Consider the following 19855-nt stretch of genomic DNA (forward strand, 5'->3'; position numbering starts at 1 on the left):
AATCTAAAAAGTTTGTATACTTAAAAAAATGTTAAAGTAAAAGTTCGATGCAGTTTATGAGTCCGTCAGTATTGTTTAGAATACCGCAGTTATAACAACTGTTTTTTTAATGTCGCATAACGCCTGCCATAAAATAGTGGCAATAACTAAACGAACGATTTAACCTTCATTATTTTTAAATATAATTTTAAATGATATTTAATACCTAAATACTAGTGTCGTTTAATACACAGTCGACAAGCAAGATAAATATTTTAAAATCATACAAATCAAGCTAGTTATAGGACTGAAGTAACGATATGATTTACACTGTGTAAGGGGGATAAGGGTACAAATATTAAACCTAAAAGGAATGAAAAACATTTGAGTGTGGGGAAAGATAAAATATGCAGCTCACTGTTGACTACTTCTTGCTCCAGTCATGCAAAAATATTTAAAGCACTTAACTTGTTATAATTTCCCTATTTATCTATTTTGAATTTTTGTACGCATTTTACTATGTTGTCATGCAACTTATTAGTAATCCGTTTATCGACCCACCCCGGCTTTAAACGACGACGACTCTTCCGCACTTTCATTTACAAGGTTCTCATAAGTGTCATTTTGATCTTAAAATGCGTTATGTACCTAACTCTAAAAAAAATTAGTAAATTTTACCTTTCTTCTTCCTATTCAAAATAAATGTTCTTTAGCTAAAGACTACAGGAAACATTCTGGTGTTTTCCAGAAGGTGTTTTTCCCCATTCATATTTTAAATGGTCACCATTTAATAATTTAGTTGGACAAGGATTAACTAAATAATTTTCAGTTACAATCGCTTCAGCTCATAATTTTAGTGGTAGCATTCGCCTCTAATAACCAGCACCCAACTTTGTCTATTAAAAAAATAAATATATCAGTGGCGCTACAACCTCTTTAGATCTGGGCCTAAGATTTCTGTTTCATGATCATTTTTCAATCTAATAGGAAAATAGATGATCAGCCTACTGTGCATGACACATGCCGTCGACTTTTTGGTCTAAGACATGTCGGTTTCCTCACGATATTTTCCTTCACCGTTCGAGCGAATGTTAAATACGCATATAGAAAGATAGTCTATTGGTGCAAAGCCGGGGATCGAACCTACGACCTCAGGGATGAGAGTCGCACGCTGAATCCTAGTGGATTCAGCAGTGTCGGCCTAGTGGCCAACACTGCTCAATCTGCTCTGATCTGCTTTGTCTAATAGGATTCTCTTTTTTATTTCTATGTGTTCATTATTTAATTGCAGGTGTGTCAGAGAGAACTGTAACAAGAATTACAAAAGAAGGTACAACAGCGGCGAGTACTTCGAAAAAAATTGTCACCCCGGGGAAGAGTCGCCCGCATCCGAAATAGTATCAATATAAAAAAGAACAATTATATCTACGGCTGGTGATACTGAAACAGAATCTGATTCTGTTTCCATCCACTCTTCAGACAGTGATGTTCCTATGGCCACTGATCACAATTATTCAATAAAACTAAATAAAAATTTGTAATGCTTTTCTTTACCCTATTTTCTCATTTTTTCCCTGTAAGTAGGAAGAACACCGTTAATATAAGTAAAAAAAAATATACTTTTTACATAACAGAAATATTGTTTGATCGAAGTATGCAGAAAATTGTATTATTTGATAAATTACATATTATGCTAAATGTAAAATAGGTAAATTTCTTACTAATAAATGGCAACATTACGTCACGCGATTACAGCGCCGCGTCTGGGGGACTTCTTTCATGAAAAGGACTAGTGCTTTTCATGAAAGAAGTCCCGCGGTGATTTTTGGAACTAAATTTGACAGGTCGGCAATGTTGTCATTCGTCGATGTTATCAAGTTCGTTTGTTGTGGTAGATTTTTGTGATTTTTTAACTAGCTTAGTGCATTTTGAAGATTGATTACAATGCCAAAAGTTGTAAAAAGTTCGGCTCGGGAAATGATATTAAAGGTGAAAGAGTTCTGTGAAGCGGAACATAAGAATCAAGGTGTTTTAATACCACTAAACAATGTTCGGAAGAGAGTTGCCGCCATAACGGGTACTTTTTAGAGTTGCCATTTAATAATTTTTTGCAGTATTGATGGGACTTTTATGATATAAATTCGTTTTTGCGACAAATTTGAACAAATACATAACGTGATGACACTATATAATTTCATCATAAACTTAAAGTTACTATTATTTTTAACTGTTCATAATTTAATTGCAGGTGTGTCAAAGAAAACTGTAACAAGAATTACAAACGAAGGTATAACAGCGGCGTGTATTTCGAAAAAAATTGTAACCCAACAATTATGCATTAAAACTCTGAATAAAAAATTGTATTGCTTTTCTTTACCCTATTTTCTCATCGTTTCCCTGTAAGTAGGTAGAACACCGCTAATATAAGTAAATAAAAATATAATTTTTACATAACATATATATTGTTTCATCGAAGTATGAAGAAAATAGTATTATTTGATAAATTACATCTGCTAAATGTAAATAAAATAGGCAAATTTTTTACTCATAAATGGCAACATTACGTCATGCGATTGCAGCGCCGCGTCTGGGGGACTTCTTTCATGAAAATTGAAAAGGACTATACACCTATATTCTGTACAGACTACAATATAACACACTTGACTCTATGCTTTTAACTAATTTTTGCTTCATAATTTCCTTAATCGTTTAGTGTTTGTAAATAACAATGGATACAGAAGAAAACAAAGATAAACTTATTCGATGCCTAAATGAGCAAGTCAACGAAATAAATTTACTGAAATCTATGTACCCTGAAAAAAATGAATTGATTTTCTATGATGCAACAGTGCTCCAAGAAATAGAAAATTTTTTGGCAACATCAACAGATTTTGTACCAAGGTACATTGACTTTATAATAAATTTACAAATAACTAATACTAAACTTGAAATATCTATATGTCTTCCATCATTTTACCCAGATACGCAACCTAATATTTATATTAGAAGCAATCAACTTAATCGTCAGCAAGAAAGTAGCTTAAACATTGAGTTTAATAATTTTATGACTAAAAGTTTTATTGGAGAAGTGTGTATTTACACAGGTATTTTGTGGCTACTTGAAAATATAGAAAAATATTGTGAACCACCAGCATCATTTCCTGTAAATGTCAACAAAAGTAATGAAGAACCAGAGAAGTATACAAGATACTGGATATATTCACATCATATCTACAATAAAGAAAAAAAAGAAATGATAGTTAAAACAGCAAAAAAATACAATTTAAATGGATTTTGTTGTACAGGGAAACCTGGAATTATATGCATAGAAGGCAATGAAACAACTTGCATTGAATGGTGGAAAATTATTAAGGCTTTGCACTGGAAGAAAATAGTAATAAGAAAAATTGAAGAGTTATCAAATTCAGACTTTAACTCAATTGATAATAGATTTAAAAATTTTACACTTATAGAGTTTTCTAATCATTCCATGTCACAACTTTGCCAAACTTTGGAGGAAGTTTCGCTACAGAATACATTGAGAGAAATACTTGGATTATCAAATGTCACATGACATAAATGATTTATTTCAAGATAAAACATTTATTATATTTACTTGATACTCTTTTTTACATAATATTGATATAGATTACTATTTATCTTTTACCAAATGCAGTAACAAAATGGCAAATGAGTCATAGAGTGAGATTCAAATACTAGTCATTCATCTACGTTTTAAATAATAACAGAAAAACAATAACAAAGATGAATGTTTAAAGTAATAAATTTATTTAATAATTTACCTAACCTACTAGTCTAAGTGCAACATTGTAGAATTGACGCACACCTAAATTTAGTTTTTTTTGGAATCATTCCGTTTTTAAAAAAATCCTTTTTTTTTATTTTTATTGTGTGAGACAATATAGACTAATGGTAAATTCAGAAACATGACCAATTGCAAATAAAATTAGGTGCTGAAATTAACAAAAGCCAATCTCATTTGTATCCAAGTAGACAATGTCAACTATAATACATATATTTGTCCATGGATCAGACATATTATGCTTTAAGCAAAACTATATATTGAACAAATCTATTTAATGCCCCAAACTCTTGTCTCGATGTTGAAATTGTACGAACCAAATGATTGCCGAAAACTTAAGATATAAGTGAATTTTCATGCTCTAAGTTTGAGTGAGTGACATTGAAATATTTAGACGTAAAATCTATACACTATTCTGGACCTTGAAGTTAGTGCAATAAAAACTAGTATGCTATATCTGAAACTGTGTTTCTTCAATGATTTTTATATAAGTTTAATTCGAAGAATGGTTTCTACCTATACCTAATTATTATGGAATTATAAATAATGTTATAATTATTGTAATACAGCATGGCTTTTTGCGTACTCTTAACAATATGAAATGATTTATTATGACATCTTAAATCTTATCCCGTTTGGATTTATATGGCGTAAACTATATTATATATGTATTAGATTTCTTCAGATCTTACTCCAATGTCTAGTGGTGGTATTTTTGCCTACTTCAGATTCCACTTCATAGTTCATTCCACACATTTAAGCTCGGATCTCGATCATAGTATGAACTTTGAAATACCTACCTGACAGTAATGTGTCTACAATTCAAAAATTTGCATTTCTTTGTAGATATTAAATTTTTCATTTTTCGACTAAAACATTTCTTGTTTTTACGTTTGGTGATCACGCGTTTTTTATTGATCGTTTGTAAAATCCGATTGAAATTTGTAGTCGTAGCCAATAATTGGTTTAATCCAACAAAGTATATTTATATTTTTACTTAAAAAAAAAGGTAGAGAGTAATAAAATATTTAATATTTAGAGAATCGATTATTAAAAATCCATCATAATAAAACAATCGATTAATATATAATATATATATGTATAATGCTTTTCTTTTTACGTTTGTCCCCAAATTTAGGAAGAATGTCCAGGTGATATTTTTGAAGTGAAAATGTGCATCGTTTTTGTCGAAGAGAGAGTGAGACGGGTGAATTACCTTATAGAAATAGAATTTATAAAATATTTATATTTTATGCAAAATAATTTATTGAAATCTCAAATGACGAATTGTAAATTAAAATGTCACGTGTTTTTATTATCGAAGAAAATTAAATTTATTATTTGTATTAATTTTCGACACTTTTATTTTTTTAATGACAATTATTTCCTCAATTTAAATTCATTAAATTCCTAACATATCTTCCTTTTTTCCTCCATATAAGTCTCGGAAATCTATATACAATAATAATACAGTTTATATTAAGCCTAGAACTCAACCAACCAGTGGCGTAACAATAGGGTGGCAGGGCTGGCAAAATGCCACGGGCCCTCAACACCTGCCCAAGAAATATTATGTTCTATGGATGAATGTGAAGTCTCCAAAGTCCAATACGCATTGGGCTAGCGTGGACTGGGGACTACAGACCATACCCTCGCGCCTAAGAGAGGAGGCCTATGGCCATTAGTGGGACCTATACAACGTGTAATGGGGAAGATTACTGTCAAATAGTTCCTTGTAGAGGGCGCCAAATGTTTGTTGCAAGGGAGCTGTCAAACTCCATAGTAAATTATAAAACGAGAACGCTGAAAATCTCGTAGTTTATACAAATTAAACTGAGTACAACGTGACGATTTTTACTGATACGGCCCCATCAAAAGAATTTGCCGCGGGCCCCAGATTATATAGTTACGCCACTGCAACCAACAAACTTAATCAAATTTAAAGTCCAAGCGTGGGTGTTCTTAACAGAAATATCAAATAGCTATAATACTCCAACGTCCAAATAGCAGCTATTTCATACTACTTGAATCATTGAATGTATTGAATCAATTCATATTTGTTGTCTCTCGCACCGAGTGTACAACAAAAACTTTAGGGGGGTATGATCGATATTTAGATTTTAGGGGTAATTGCAGCTGGTTCGAAGGAACATTCTATGGCCTGTAGGAGTTGGCATCACTGGGACGGGGCACCGATCGGCGATCACCGATGTCATCATGTTCTTGTCATCAGTCATGTCATTTCACAATTGAATTCACTGACACTGAAATCACAGTTGTCATTACTCATTTCACATTTGTTACTTGTACGGTGTGGATTGTGGACTATGGCGTGTGCCCACTGCCCAGGAGTCGTAGCACGCTTCAGAGTATAATTATTTAGATATTAATTTTTACAATGTCTATAATAACTATTCTTAATTTTAATATAAGATGAACGTTTTACGTTGAAGATTACTTTTGAGAAATGCTTACAAAGGTACGTATTAAAACCATATAACCTCAAAGTTCATAATTTGGATGGGTGAGTAAAACCAACACGTGGTAACACCAACATTGCTTTTAAATTTCAATTATTTATGTATAGTTTATTTTAAATACTGTCGATTTACATAAGTTGGAACATTGTAACTATCGTTTTAGTAATTTCAGTTACTTTAAATATTATAACCTTTTCGTTCAGCTGAGCTGTTTCCTAGTTACTAGTGGTAGGTTACCTACTTACCATTTTATTTATATTGGTATCGAAAAGAAATACCGTGCTGATTTAATGCTACGCAATAATGATGACAAAAGACACGAGCCGAATATGTGTTAATATGAGAAACACGTGATATTAAATGATAGGTCTGAACATGCAATGAGTTATATACCTATATGTTTAAGCGACACGCAAACCCAATACTTAAAAATAGTATTAAATTATTTACAGATCATGGAGGGACTGGTCTTGAAAGGAATTATTAGGCTGAAAACTAATGTGTTTTAATAACAAGCAGTGACAAATGCCTCCATAAACTTATGACTTCTAATTAAAAAAATACGGGTATGTATTTAATGCATTAATAGTCAATCAATGTTGATTTTTAATATGATGACAACATACACGAGCCGAAAATGTGTTTATATGATAACAATGTGAAATTTAATGATAGGTCTGATTATTTGGTCTTGAACTGTTATCAGCTTCTTTATGTAATGTGCCATTAAGATTTGATATTTTTTTATAGGTAACCTAAACCAGACAGCACAGCTGAGGACCGAAACAATTGGGCCCATATTCATGCAGAAAAATTATGCATTTAAACATAAGTCGCATATGGAAGAGGTATTAAAGTAATACATTTAATTCTTTTATATTGTTAAGTATACATCACTACAGTAAAATAACCCTTATTAAATTTCTAGCTTAGTAAAACATTATAAAGCTGTGTTGCCTTTAAAATATGTCTTCTAGATTGTTGAAACAAATTATTATTTTATTACAGAAAACTAATGGGAACTAGCTGCGCTACTTAATAACAAGTGTAGTGGAATGAAAAGAATGCTTGTTAGATTCGTAAAAATAAAATTTCAACATTATCTATATGCTTTTTATTATTATCTATAAAGGGCCACTATTATATCTTAATATAAATTATGTACAATATTTACAAGATTAACTTATTTAGCCTTTCATTTTTGTAGTTACTAATGATCAAGGTATCTATTATATTTGAATATAAACCAACAAAGCAAGTTAAATTTACTTTTATGAGCACATACATCAATTGGAATATTTTCAAAATTTAAATGGTAGGGTTACGTGGATTTTGTTCAGTAGTGTTCTGCAGTTTGATGGTGATGTCGGTAAGCAACATGTTGGGGAGAATAAAGTCCTGGATATTGGTGGCAGAGCTGGATGGCCGGTCGAAGGGATATCCCATAGCTCGTTTGTCTGGGTATAACTTGTCTCTAATACCGCAGAAGCTTGAAGCTTGTTTGCATGACATTTCCGAACCATCTTCTTGGGTCACCTGGTAAATATTGTTAAGTGAATTATAGAATATATACGTGGGTGAGTTCACGAAGACGGTACCTAGCACTACATTTGCGTAACGCAGATCAAGTTGCAAATAGAGTTCTTAAAGCTAAAATATATAAAATTACAAAGCCATTTAGTTATTTGCTGGTTCAGTATTAATGAGTTAACGCTCCTAGACATCAAAAGTTGTCGATCTTAATTTATATGTATATGCAATATTTCTCATTTATGTTAAAAATATTAATAAGTTATCCGCATTTAATAAGATCTTACCGAATCCAGTTCGTAGTTGGAAACCATAACAAACAATTGATATGGTGTGCCACTCTCGGTTCCCTTTGGCACCAACATGTGTTGGGGCCAGCCGCAGCCGCAGTAGTTGAATGACGCGAGATCTGTGGTCCTAGGATTTGTACCCTGAGCACCGAGGTCTCGGAACGTCTGCTCGAATGGAATGGTAACGGTCGACTCGGATGAACGGCGGGTTATGACATTACGGCCGCGGTTCACTGCAATTTTCAAATATAATTATTATACTTGCTAAACATAGCCACAAATACTTATTGAACGTCTCCTGGTCTCGTCCAAAATGTGAATAAATATTTTTTAGATTTGGCAATGATGAATTAGACCGAAAAAGCAAAATTTAACAACTCTATTTGAGCATTACTTAACTAAGAGTCTTGCTAACCATGTCGCAGCGTGGTCAGCAAGACTAAAAATCTTATAGCGTTCAATATAATGGAATTAAATAAATAATAACCGAATATATCCATTGAGGTTTTGCCTTCTAAATTGTTAAAATAGCATACATTAGAGTTCCTAAAATATATGGAAAAACTCACACGGCACAACAAATCTGTCCATCTCTATAAACATCTTGCGCTGGTCAGAGAGCGCCCAGCTAAGCTGACGTTCATCGTTGGTCGGCGAAATAAAGATACGGACAGTACCACGCGAGGCGTTGCTGTTATTTTCCACCTCAATTCTGCGAATATATATGTTACAGTATAAAAAAGGGTAAGATACAGAAACAAAAGTTACCGCTTAGTCTGACCTCAGAAGGTCAAAAACGGATTTTGACATATATACGTATGATTGATTGTTAGATACTGCAGCTACCGAAAGTCATAATAATTTTTTTTTATTGAAATCATTTGAATATTCAGTTTTTATTGAGTCCCATTTTATTATATTACGTCGATATAGTTTTAGATTAAAACTGCAATTGGCTTTCACGCATATTGTATTATCATAGACAATTAAAGTAAATTGTCTTTGGTATTTTACGACATTTAAAAAATGGCTTAAAGGTCTCGTTACCAGGCCATAAAATTATTAAAAAAAAAAAACATTTAAAAAACACTTAGTTTAAAATACGTACGTATATTGGAAATCGCGATGGTTCAAATGAGTGAAGCGGGCATACACGGGACCTCTGTTCGAGAAGTCAAGGCCACGAGAAAGATCAACATCGCTTGACATCCAAAATGTATGCAGCTCGTTGGCTGCCCCATCCGAGCTATCAATACGTGCAGATGTTACTCTCACGCCTGGGTTTTCCAACTGAAAATATTTTAAATATGCTACAGTTTAGAAATTTTAACCCATAAAGTAGCTGTAAATTAAGTGTCATTTTTATTAATAAATTCAAAACAACTTTATTACTAAGCGGATAGAAATCCTGTATGTTTTTTTAGTTCTAGTATGATAAATTCTATTATAAATTAAATTCATTGTGAAGCAACTTATTATGATTGCCGTGGAAAATTTTATTTATTATTTTATCATACAAATTTAATGATAGTTTCTGAGAGAACTGTGTCTTAACACAATATATTAATCGATTTTGTATGAATACTTGAAAATCGTCGTAAGCCCTATTCTTAAGGAAAATACATAGGAAAAAAATATATATAAACTGGAATACAAAACATCTATTTGAAGCTGGCTTTTAAATAAGATAATGTATACCATAACATACCTCGGAGCGTGTGTATGGGCGTACATTAGCGGATTCCTTGTATTTCTGGAAAAGGTCGTCAATAAAGGCGTGCCAGCGGAAGAAGAATGGATCACGCATAGTTGTAGCCTCATCGCCTATCACGCCAAACGATTCCTGGATTAAATTGACGGAAAAATTTAGGATCCTTTATAAAATTAAATTTTTATTGAGTTTCCTGGCGACATCTATTTATACTATATCAAATAGAAATAAGTAATGGATATTAAGGGAAAATCGGTAACGATTCTACGTCCGTCCCGTGATTTATCAGAGATACCATTAATAAAATACATACAAGTAAAGAATAGGGAAACGAAGATAAGTTCTAGGTAGTTAAAAGTAATTTTTAACAGTATAACTTATATTATATAGCAGTGTATAGTGTTGGCCTAGTGGCTTCAGCGTGCGACTCTCGACATATCTGAGGTCGTAGGTTCGATCCCCGGCTGTGCACCGATGGACTTTCTTTCTATGTGCGCATTTAACATTTGCTCGAACGATGAAGGAAAACATCGTGAGGAAACCGATATGTCTTAGAAAAGTCGAAGGCGTGTGTCAGGCACTGGAGGCTGATCACCTACTTGCCTATTAGATTTAAAAATGATCATGAAAAAGATTCAGAAATCTGAGGCCAAGACCTAAAGAGGTTGTAGCGCCACTGATTTTTTTTAATTTTATATATCATAATATTATGATCTTACTAGATATCTGTGTGTTGGGTCATGCATGTACGCGGAGAAGCTGTGTCCGTTGTTATGCAAACTGCCATAGAGGTCCGTATTAGGAGACAGTACACTTGCTTCTACCATATTGCCGAGAGTGTCTATGTCCAGTGCGCGGGTTGAGCCGTTGGGCTATAAGAGATTCAGCGTTTTAATTAAACATACAAAGGTGAAAAAAAAGGTAATTAAGAAAATACTTTAACATTAATAACAAATATCGCATCTCTATAATACATGTCCGCTACAGAAATGCCTCGATATCTCCTAAACTATTGAACCGATTTTAATGAAATATTGAATCTATAGAATAAAATATCTGATTTACATCAACGATCATCCGATTTCCGAGAAATTGGTGTTTGCACTAACGAAATGCTTGGAGCTTAATAGATCGTTACAATTAAATATTACACAATTAAAATAGGTAATGTTTTTAAGTTAAAAATTCCACGTCTATTATTTTCAACATTTTAGTTATCTATATATAAGTATATTTTAAGTGTTATATTATAATTTCTTTTCTCGATGAATGTAATCATTTATTTTCCAAATAATATAAACAAGAGCCTTCAAAACCGAATAAAAAGTGATTGATTTTTTTTGTAATAATTGTACAAGGCATCAGCTTTATGATATCAAAAGTCCTCGCAAAAACATACCAATTGCACCAATCCTGTGGCAATAGCATCTTCGATGTTCCGCCTCCAGCGTTGCATGTCCGCGATAGTCACATTAAGACCATCAACTGGTCTATTCAAGTCCTGCCATTTCATATTGGCCTGTCGTGGAGGCCAACCCCGGGACGATGTAAGACTGTCAAGTTTTGGGAAGTACGCTTCCGATATTGGCTCATTGAAGTTATTGAACTTTTTGACTCTGGGTAAAGAATTATTAAGTCGCTCGCCATTGTACCTGAAACATAATTTGATATAGCAATTTATCATTTTGAATATAAATTTGAAAAAACTTAATAATATTCATCTGAAAACAAAGAAATATCGCCTTAATTGACGTAAATAAGAACGCGGGAAATTAAAAGATTCACAATTTATTACTAAATTGAAGAATTGAAAATATTTTTTGGGAAGTTCTTACGAACTCTGTTATGTTAAGGTGATGGGGGCAAAGTGCGCCATACTTTTTTCATAGTTGACTTTGATGCAATATTACTTGTGCTTAAGTTCACGAGTGACACTAAATCATGGTACCATAAGGATCTGTGATGTTTTGCAACAACAACTAATGTCGTGTCATTAGAATCTGACGGCAAATTAATGAATTTTAGCATAAAAATTGAAAACAGTCTGACCCGGCGCACTTTGCCGACAAATCGGGCAAGTGCGCCTAGTATTAATAAAACGCAATAATAAAGCATCAGAATAAAAACAGCCCTATATTATTTTAAGAAAACAAGCAACAAAACGCATGGCATTTTTTATTTTTTCATAGCCACTTTCTAGAAGAATCTATGTATTTAAAACCAAATTTCGGCTAAATGCGCCATACAATCTTAAGTCAGAGGCTATGAACCTTTTTTTTAAATATTGATAATCGAGTGTCAAGTATATTTTTTCTTTTATTTACGATGGGAATACCATGGTTTGGAACTACTTATTTGGTATCAGTATTATAAAGGGACTGAAATAAGAAGTTAGTCATTGAAATTAGTTATTAAGTGTAATATTTATTATAAATTCTTAACAAAACTAGGTAACGAAAAGAAAATCAATGAGAAACAACTTCTAAAATATATTACATAGTTGTAATAATTCAAAAACATTAATCAAGCAAGGCTTGTTACCCTTACAACTTAATAACTAAAGTGAAGGAGATCGACGTTCCAGAGGATGATGTAGTCCGAGTCGATGGAAATCCCCTAAGACCTATAGACTTTGGTTTTTTGTGGATCACTGCAGTAACTGGTTTCATCCAAATTTTAAATTCGCTCAGGCTTGTCCTGAAGCCCTAAGTCGGCAATCACTCTGTCTAAAATATCATAAAATTCTTGGACGACAAATGGGTTTGCGGCATTCTTACGAGCAACCTCTACAGCCTGCAGTTTTTTAATTGATAACTTATAACGCTTTTTGAAGCTTGAAAACCAATCTTTGCCTGGAGTACCCTCGTTGAAAGGTACTTTTAGATCGTTCTGATTGACATATCCCCTAACAATATCTAGAAATTCTGTACGAGTCAGACCGAAGCCATTTTTTCCATTATAGGCAAACATTTTGTTTATTTAAATACTGGTGGTCTGCCTAGACTTAATGATTTTTGGCCCCTTCGACCTGTGACGTGGTCCATAATAGCTTTTCTTGGGATAGCAAAGGTTGATGTGGCTGCATACCCAGACATTCTATCCAATCGAACAGCTTCAACTGCTTCATTCAAAGCCTCTCTGGACCATGAAGGACCTACAGTTTTTCTTTCATAGCGCCCCATCTTAAAAAGAAATCATAAATAATAAAATAATAATGATATAATAATTATTGTGACTTATACTAGTCTATTGTAGACACATTTTAAAAAGTTTGCAACCTCTGGATTGCGGCGAAGTGCGCCATATAATAAGTCAGTATGGCGCGCTTCCCCAACTATATAAATTTGAGGTTTGAATATTTAACTTGCAAGAAATATATATATTTTACTAGATAGGAGTGAAATAAAGTCAGAATCTAAAAGCAAAATATTTAAATTGTGCACTTACCTCACTCGTATATCGGTAAAAACTCGATTTCTTGAGATTTACGACGATGATCACGCCATAGTCATCTCTCCTCACCACTTTGAATATCAGTGAAAATAAAATGGCTCGTATCTCAAACTCACATGACTAGAGCTATATATGAGTTTCACCAAGAACTATGATTTAGTTTGTAGCATCGATATAAGGTGTCACTACTAGTATCAAATCGGTAGTTTTCGAGATATTTGTGGTAGGTGCACTTGCCCGGTAGGCGCACTTTGCCACCGTCACCTTATGTTAGCTGGAGTGAATGCTAGAAAGTTTAACTTATTTGCGTTTAACGCATTAAACTTAGGTATATTTTACGCTATAAAACATGCCTAAGTTGAATGCGAATACTGCAATACAACAAAGATCATAAAAGTTTCTAAAAAAAGTTTTTCGTTTCATTTTTTGAATTTTATAATACGTGTCAAAGTTTAATCTTATAAGTTTGAAGTAAACTGTTGTTCTATTCATATAAAACTATACTATACTGTATTATTTTTTGGTTTTGCTAACCTGGCAATAATTTGCTGGTGCATGTAGAAAAACAGTTCTCCACGTCTGTCCTTAGCAACAATTTCTCTCTGGTTGGCAGTAAATGGGTAGACGAGATGCCAATGCCAGTGGTGTAGGTTAACACCAATATCTTCACGGAAGTACGCTAAACGATGTTCCACATCCAAGTCTGTTGCTGTGTAATCTCTTGGTATAATTATTGGAGTGCGCTAAAAGTTTAAGAAAAATAACATATATTTCGTTCCAAATCCTCAAAAACTTCAAAGGAGGGAAAAAGGACAATTTTTATGACTAGTTTCTGACTGCTTATAGATCGATAAGCATAATCAATAATTAGGCTTTACTTGTAATATTGTGTACATTTTCAAATTCTAATAAATTTGGGACAGCAGTTTTAGCAGGACGGCCGAACCTACAGACGCATTAATAGTTCGTATTTCAGAAATTTCCGTTTTTGTTGAAACATTTAACAATACCTTATAGGTATCCAAAATATTATAAATTTAAACCTATTTCGAAATTAACTAGACCAAACTTTATGCGTAGAAGGGAATTAATTTTAGACATTGACATTTCATATCACTGGGACACTGCCAAAACTTCGTTTCATTTGACGTATGTAGTAAAATATAATTTAATATTTAGTTATCCATAAATATTATTGACTATTAATGTAATTTCATATCCTTATTGACTTATTTTTACTTTAAAAAATTGTTAATTAGTTGGTTGAATTTTATGCGACTATGGCAATAGTGCAATTATTATATAAAATTTAGAAAACGGAACGTTTTTTGCAAGAAGTCACGTAGGCCACTGCTTGAAGCGCGCGTGTTTACATTTTTTATGAAAGTAACCTGGTTAATACTGACGTATTTATAAAACGAAAATTTTAAGATGAAAAAGAAATTATAAGACATGGCAGGCTTGGTATCAGATTCTTCAGTTGTTGTAGTGCGTGCAAAGCCAGAAGGACAAAGAAAAACTTTTAAACCCAATATAAGATCAGTAAACAGAATACCAGATGATTTGTTAAAGGATCCACTAATAAATCGAGCCTGTGAAGCTTTGCCTACTAATTACAATTTTGAAATTCATAAAACGATATGGAGAATTCGTTCGTTAGGATCAAAAAGGGTAGCTCTTCAGTTACCAGAAGGTAAATACCACAAAATGACAATTTTGTCGTAAATAATATCCAAGTAAATAAGATAGTAATTGTGTATTGCTTATTTCAGGGTTAACTATGTTTGCGACGACATTATGTGACATTATAGAAACATTTACGGAGGCAGATACTGTAATAATGGGTGATGTTACATATGGAGCCTGCTGTATAGACGATTTTACTGCGATCGCTCTTGGTGTTGACCTTTTAGTGCATTATGGTCACTCTTGTCTTATACCAATAGATCAAACTAGCAGTATAAAAGTTCTCTACATATTTGTAGATATAAAAATAGATCCATCACATTTTTTAGAAACAATTAGACTTAACTTTCCTAAAAAAACACATTTAGCAATAGTTAGTACAATTCAATTTGTCACAACTCTCCATTCAGTTACCAAGGATCTAAGAAATGATGATTATATTGTGACAGTGCCACAAAGTAAACCCTTATCTCCGGGTGAAATCCTTGGTTGTACAGCCCCTAAGCTGAATGCTGATTGCATAGTTTATCTCGGAGATGGTAGATTTCATTTAGAAGCAATTATGATAGCAAACCCCACAATTCCAGCATATAAATATGATCCTTATGAAAAGAAATTCACTTTAGAAGATTACGACCATGACGTAATGAAAATGAACAGAAGTAATCAAATAAAATTAGCATCAGATGCAAACTGCTTTGGTCTTATTCTAGGAACACTGGGGAGACAAGGAAGTACAAAAGTCCTAAATAATCTTGAAAAGCAAATCTCCAATTGCAATAAACATTATGTTAAGATTCTGCTGTCAGAAGTATTTCCCAGCAAACTGGCGTTATTTGGCTTAGATGCTTTTGTACAAGTTGCTTGCCCTAGGCTGTCTATCGATTGGGGAACTGCATTTCCTCAGCCACTTTTAACACCATATGAGTTTTCTGTTTCATTAGGTAACAGTAAGTGGCTGAAAGAAGATGGAACATACCCAATGGATTTTTATTCAAATGATAGTCTTGGACCTTGGACACCTAACTATAAACCTGTCTTTTGTTCAGGTACTGATAAAAAGTGTGATAATTGCTGCGGTGGCAAGGAAAAATAACTTACCGGTGCTCCTTGAGCAGCAACCGCAGCTGTCTCACGGGCTTGAGAAAAAACTTGAGAATCCACAAATTTTGAAGGGAATGTCTCTGCAAAGTTTGCAATGGGAACATTTCTGGTGTCACGCCTGAGAGAAGATTTTTTATTTTAATAACATTTAATTACACCAGAATAAAAATATTTTTTAATATATTACCTATGCATTAACGCAACACTGTAACAATAGTTGAAGAGTTGAGGGTTGAGATTAACACGGGCGTATGTACATGTAGATAGGAACTGCTGCAATTGATTTTCAGGAACACCTGTAAAAAATTTATGAATTAAATTATTGTATGACTTTTGCAAGATATGTTTTTATTTCTGGGCATTTTGGTAGTCATTTGAATAATATAAATACCATCTAAATAACATTTTATTTAATCTATCAAGTACAAATATTTAAAAAAATCTATAAAACTAAAGAAAAATAATAAAAAAATTTAAGCGTGATGCAACTACGTGGGTTAGTGATTAACGCGCTTAGCATATAACCTAGAGGTCTTGGACTCGTCCTGGCGGAGCAATAAATGTTTCGGTTGGCTTAGCAACGAGCCTCATTTATTTACTAAAATCAAAACAGAAAGAAATAATTAATGACTTAATGATGATTAATTACTTTCATACTCGTTTACACGAGTAAATAAATTTAACTTATAAGACTTAATAAGATATAGGTAAGGCAAGCAAGACATACCCATAAGTTCATCAACGACTTCATCTGCCATTTCCCTGTGGGCTGGCAAGAACAGTGAGAAGTCTGAATCCTTTGGTAAGCGCTTTGCTTTCGAAAACTTGGGCACTCGACGTAAATTCTCTAGAGGAATTATTTCTGATGCATTTTCCCCAAAACGGTTGTTAATTTCAATACCGTTGTTCTTGTAGTCGTCAGTCTAGAAGGGACATAAAAACAAATATTTAAAAAAACTAGTTTTACAAATAGGAAGGCAAACTCTGAACATGCAATGCATTATATTATGTACAATTTTTAAGTAACAAAATACATAATATGTGGCGTAATAATTTATTTTTACTAAATATACATTCTACGAAAAATAATAAATTATGGTAATGTTTGCTAGTTCCTAATTACCTGCATTTTTGTTGCTATATCAAGTACATACTACTGAATGTATTTTATGTACCATTTTAAAGATAATTACTTACCAAGAACTGTTCGGAAATTTGAAAAATGGCATTATCGTCCCCTTTCGGTGACACCATAGGCTCATTGGGCCTATCGAAGAGCAAAGACAGCCCTTTTACTACACTTGCCATTTTGTGCCTACTATTATCACTTTATATTGAAACTAATTAATCCACTTCACAGTAAATGTGAAGTGAGAATGTCGTAAACCAAAATTCCTCCCAGTTTTATAGTAAAATTATTGTAGTACCGAGTGCAGCTTACAATATTCCGAGTGCAAAACATAGTTCTTTCAATAATTTATTTGGTTTAATAACCAAATGTAGATAATTTTCGACTCTTAAGTTTGTATGCTTTCGCTATGAAATATATTGACTGATATCAATTTAAATAGTATAATTAATAGTACAGGAAGATTTTAAAACAAGTAAATTTTGATCTTTTAAAAATGTTTTTAGTTCGTTTATATTATTTGATTATATAACGTATTGATGTCTAATTGTTAAAGATAGTGTATAACGAACGAATCATTAATTAAAACAAAACTCATTTTGTATTTACAATAGTAGTTGGCGGCGACGAGTTTGAGTATTAGCGAAGCTTTGTAGAACAGGGAAAAGTTTCTCTTTAGGTCCAGTTTATATCAAAATATATCCCACTTGATGAAGCAAGTTATGTTGAAAAGAGAAAAATCATCTTAAATTTAAAAATAAAATTGGGGTAATACTAAAGATATTGTAAAACTTGTTTTATTCATGTACTTCAGACATATTTTAAATCATATGTTGTGTTTGAGAACTTACTGATAACATGTGTGTTATTTCCTGTAAGACATTTTGTGTAACCACATCCAATAGATAAACTAAAAGCAACAAATCAAATAATAACATATTATTCTACTTAATGTAAACTATTAACAGATATTTGTACATTTGACTAAGATTTATAATATTAATTAGATGTTTGAACACATTATTTTTCTCCTAAAAATTTGCAAACATTTTCTAGAAATTTCTCTGGTTTTTGGCTATGTACCCAATGTCCTGCACCATCAATAAATACTAGTTCTGCTAGTGGAAAATATTCTTGAATTTCTGGCAAATCATTCTTCCTGTAAATAAAAACCCATACTGTTATTCTTGTATTATATTAACTAATCAATTTAACATATTGTATATCATTCTAAACACTCAAAAAATTATTGACCCAATAACTGAAAAGAAACAGAAATTTAAAAAAAAAATCAGCTTGTAATCAATTTCTTATGTATTAAGGCCTAGTAAATAAAATATAGCATATTAAACGCTTACCCAATGTAATCAGATAGGGAGCCTCCAATAAACAAACTTGGTCCACAATATTGCAGACCTTTAAGAGAGGAAGGGAAATTTGATATATGGTTTTGAAAGTTTTCTTTTAATGCTGGCAAATTAACTCTCCAAGTATAGGATCCTGTATTAGTTTGAACCAGATTTGTTATTAAAAAATTTCTAAGATTGACGTCAGGTGAGATATTTTTCAATTGTTCATCAGCTAATTTCCTTGCTTTTGACATTGCAATACCACTTCTTATTGATACCGATGTCATGGCATCAAAGAGATTCATCATACTGAAGATCTGTGGACTTGTTTTTACTGGAGATATGTCAACCACAATCAAACTTGATATGAGATCCGACTAAAACATAATTATTGTAATGATTAAATGAATAATATACCAATAGTCAAGTTAAAAGCATTCAAGCTACTTAAAGATCATTCAAGGATAAATCATGCTGTTAAGAAACTGTACTTAAATTATATGGATTAAGAGTAAGGATATGAGATACTACGTACAACTTACACAAAGTAGTGACAGAACCATTGCAGTGCGTCCGCCCATGCTATGTCCAAGGATAGATACTTTTGATATTTCCAGTTTCTTTAACAATTTTATCACGTCGTGGGCCATATGAATGTAGGTATGCTGCGAAGAATGCCTACTGTCGCCATGATTACGAGCATCCACACTGATTATCTTCCTTCCTGTTGCTTTGTGAATAGCTTTACTCATACTGTTCCAGTTATTTTTTGAACCTAACAGTCCATGTAAGATGACTAGAGGCGGTCGTTTCGACGTATCGGTATCGGTGCTCTCGTATGAGGAGTAGGCCAATTCTACAGATTCTGCATTGCTAGAATCAGATTTTAAGCACCTAGGGGACGTGTAAAATGTGTTGGAACATATTCGAAATAAATTTTGAAGCCGAAACTTATTAAATAACATTTTTGTTTTGAATACCTAGAAATTTTGAAGGTTACTAAGTTTAGACTTTAGTGACGTTTTTAAATGACATTAAGTAATAAGTTATCTCATATGTCACTATTTTTGTTTTCACTTCAAAAATCTGATTCAATCATGTCTTATTTTAAATAATATTTATCTGTTAAAATCCGGAAAAATCGCAAATATATTATATAACATAAAGCCTTAAAATGTGCCGTGCACATTGTCATTTGTGTCATTGCAGTGAGTCGTGTTTATTGCAAATTTTTATTCGCAGGCGGCTTAGTATCAAGATATGGACAACTATGAAATATTGTTTTTATTAATCTAGTATACACATACTGTATGTGTCTTGT

General features: G+C 32.7%; 4 protein-coding genes and 1 long non-coding RNA gene across 7 annotated transcripts; 3 read left to right on the plus strand and 2 right to left on the minus strand.

Moving 5' to 3' along the window:
* Nucleotides 1-2610: 2610 nt before the first annotated feature.
* Nucleotides 2611-4265, plus strand: LOC125053593 (RWD domain-containing protein 2B). Its single transcript, XM_047655012.1, has one exon. It carries the CDS (start codon nucleotides 2708-2710, stop codon nucleotides 3551-3553), a length of 846 nt encoding a protein of 281 aa, XP_047510968.1. The 5' UTR covers nucleotides 2611-2707; the 3' UTR covers nucleotides 3554-4265.
* A 1817-nt stretch (nucleotides 4266-6082) lies between these two features.
* LOC125053583 lies at nucleotides 6083-7384 on the plus strand. 2 transcript variants are annotated; one of them, XR_007117597.1, is made up of 4 exons: nucleotides 6083-6281; nucleotides 6735-6848; nucleotides 7033-7138; nucleotides 7291-7384. It is a non-coding gene; the product is annotated as an uncharacterized LOC125053583 (long non-coding RNA). The 2 variants fall into 2 exon arrangements; XR_007117596.1 differs by having other exon boundaries at nucleotides 7033-7130.
* Nucleotides 7382-17533, minus strand: LOC125053577 (phenoloxidase subunit 2-like). Of its 2 annotated transcripts, none has more exons than XM_047654987.1 (12): nucleotides 17498-17533; nucleotides 16784-16979; nucleotides 16244-16352; nucleotides 16054-16174; nucleotides 13801-14009; nucleotides 11213-11465; nucleotides 10533-10685; nucleotides 9811-9945; nucleotides 9211-9392; nucleotides 8672-8814; nucleotides 8100-8335; nucleotides 7382-7818 (listed from the first exon to the last, which is right to left on the minus strand). In XM_047654987.1, the coding sequence occupies exons 1-12, from the start codon at nucleotides 17516-17518 to the stop codon at nucleotides 7591-7593; spliced, it is 1986 nt and encodes a 661-aa protein (XP_047510943.1). In that variant the 5' UTR covers nucleotides 17519-17533; the 3' UTR covers nucleotides 7382-7590. The 2 variants fall into 2 exon arrangements, with proteins under 2 accessions (XP_047510943.1, XP_047510942.1); XM_047654986.1 differs by lacking the exon at nucleotides 17498-17533 and adding an exon at nucleotides 17254-17460.
* Nucleotides 14622-16056, plus strand: LOC125053578 (2-(3-amino-3-carboxypropyl)histidine synthase subunit 1). The gene is made up of 2 exons (XM_047654988.1): nucleotides 14622-14959; nucleotides 15039-16056. Exons 1-2 carry the CDS (start codon nucleotides 14719-14721, stop codon nucleotides 16046-16048), a joined length of 1251 nt encoding a protein of 416 aa, XP_047510944.1. The 5' UTR covers nucleotides 14622-14718; the 3' UTR covers nucleotides 16049-16056.
* A 433-nt stretch (nucleotides 17534-17966) lies between the features above and the next one.
* Nucleotides 17967-19637, minus strand: LOC125053579 (protein ABHD11-like). Its single transcript, XM_047654989.1, has 3 exons — nucleotides 19077-19637; nucleotides 18544-18911; nucleotides 17967-18344 (listed from the first exon to the last, which is right to left on the minus strand). Exons 1-3 carry the CDS (start codon nucleotides 19497-19499, stop codon nucleotides 18206-18208), a joined length of 930 nt encoding a protein of 309 aa, XP_047510945.1. The 5' UTR covers nucleotides 19500-19637; the 3' UTR covers nucleotides 17967-18205.
* Nucleotides 19638-19855: the final 218 nt, after the last annotated feature.

Source organism: Pieris napi, chromosome 11, assembly GCF_905475465.1.
Source record: "Pieris napi chromosome 11, ilPieNapi1.2, whole genome shotgun sequence".
In the NCBI taxonomy this organism is placed as follows: Eukaryota; Metazoa; Arthropoda; class Insecta; order Lepidoptera; family Pieridae; genus Pieris; species Pieris napi.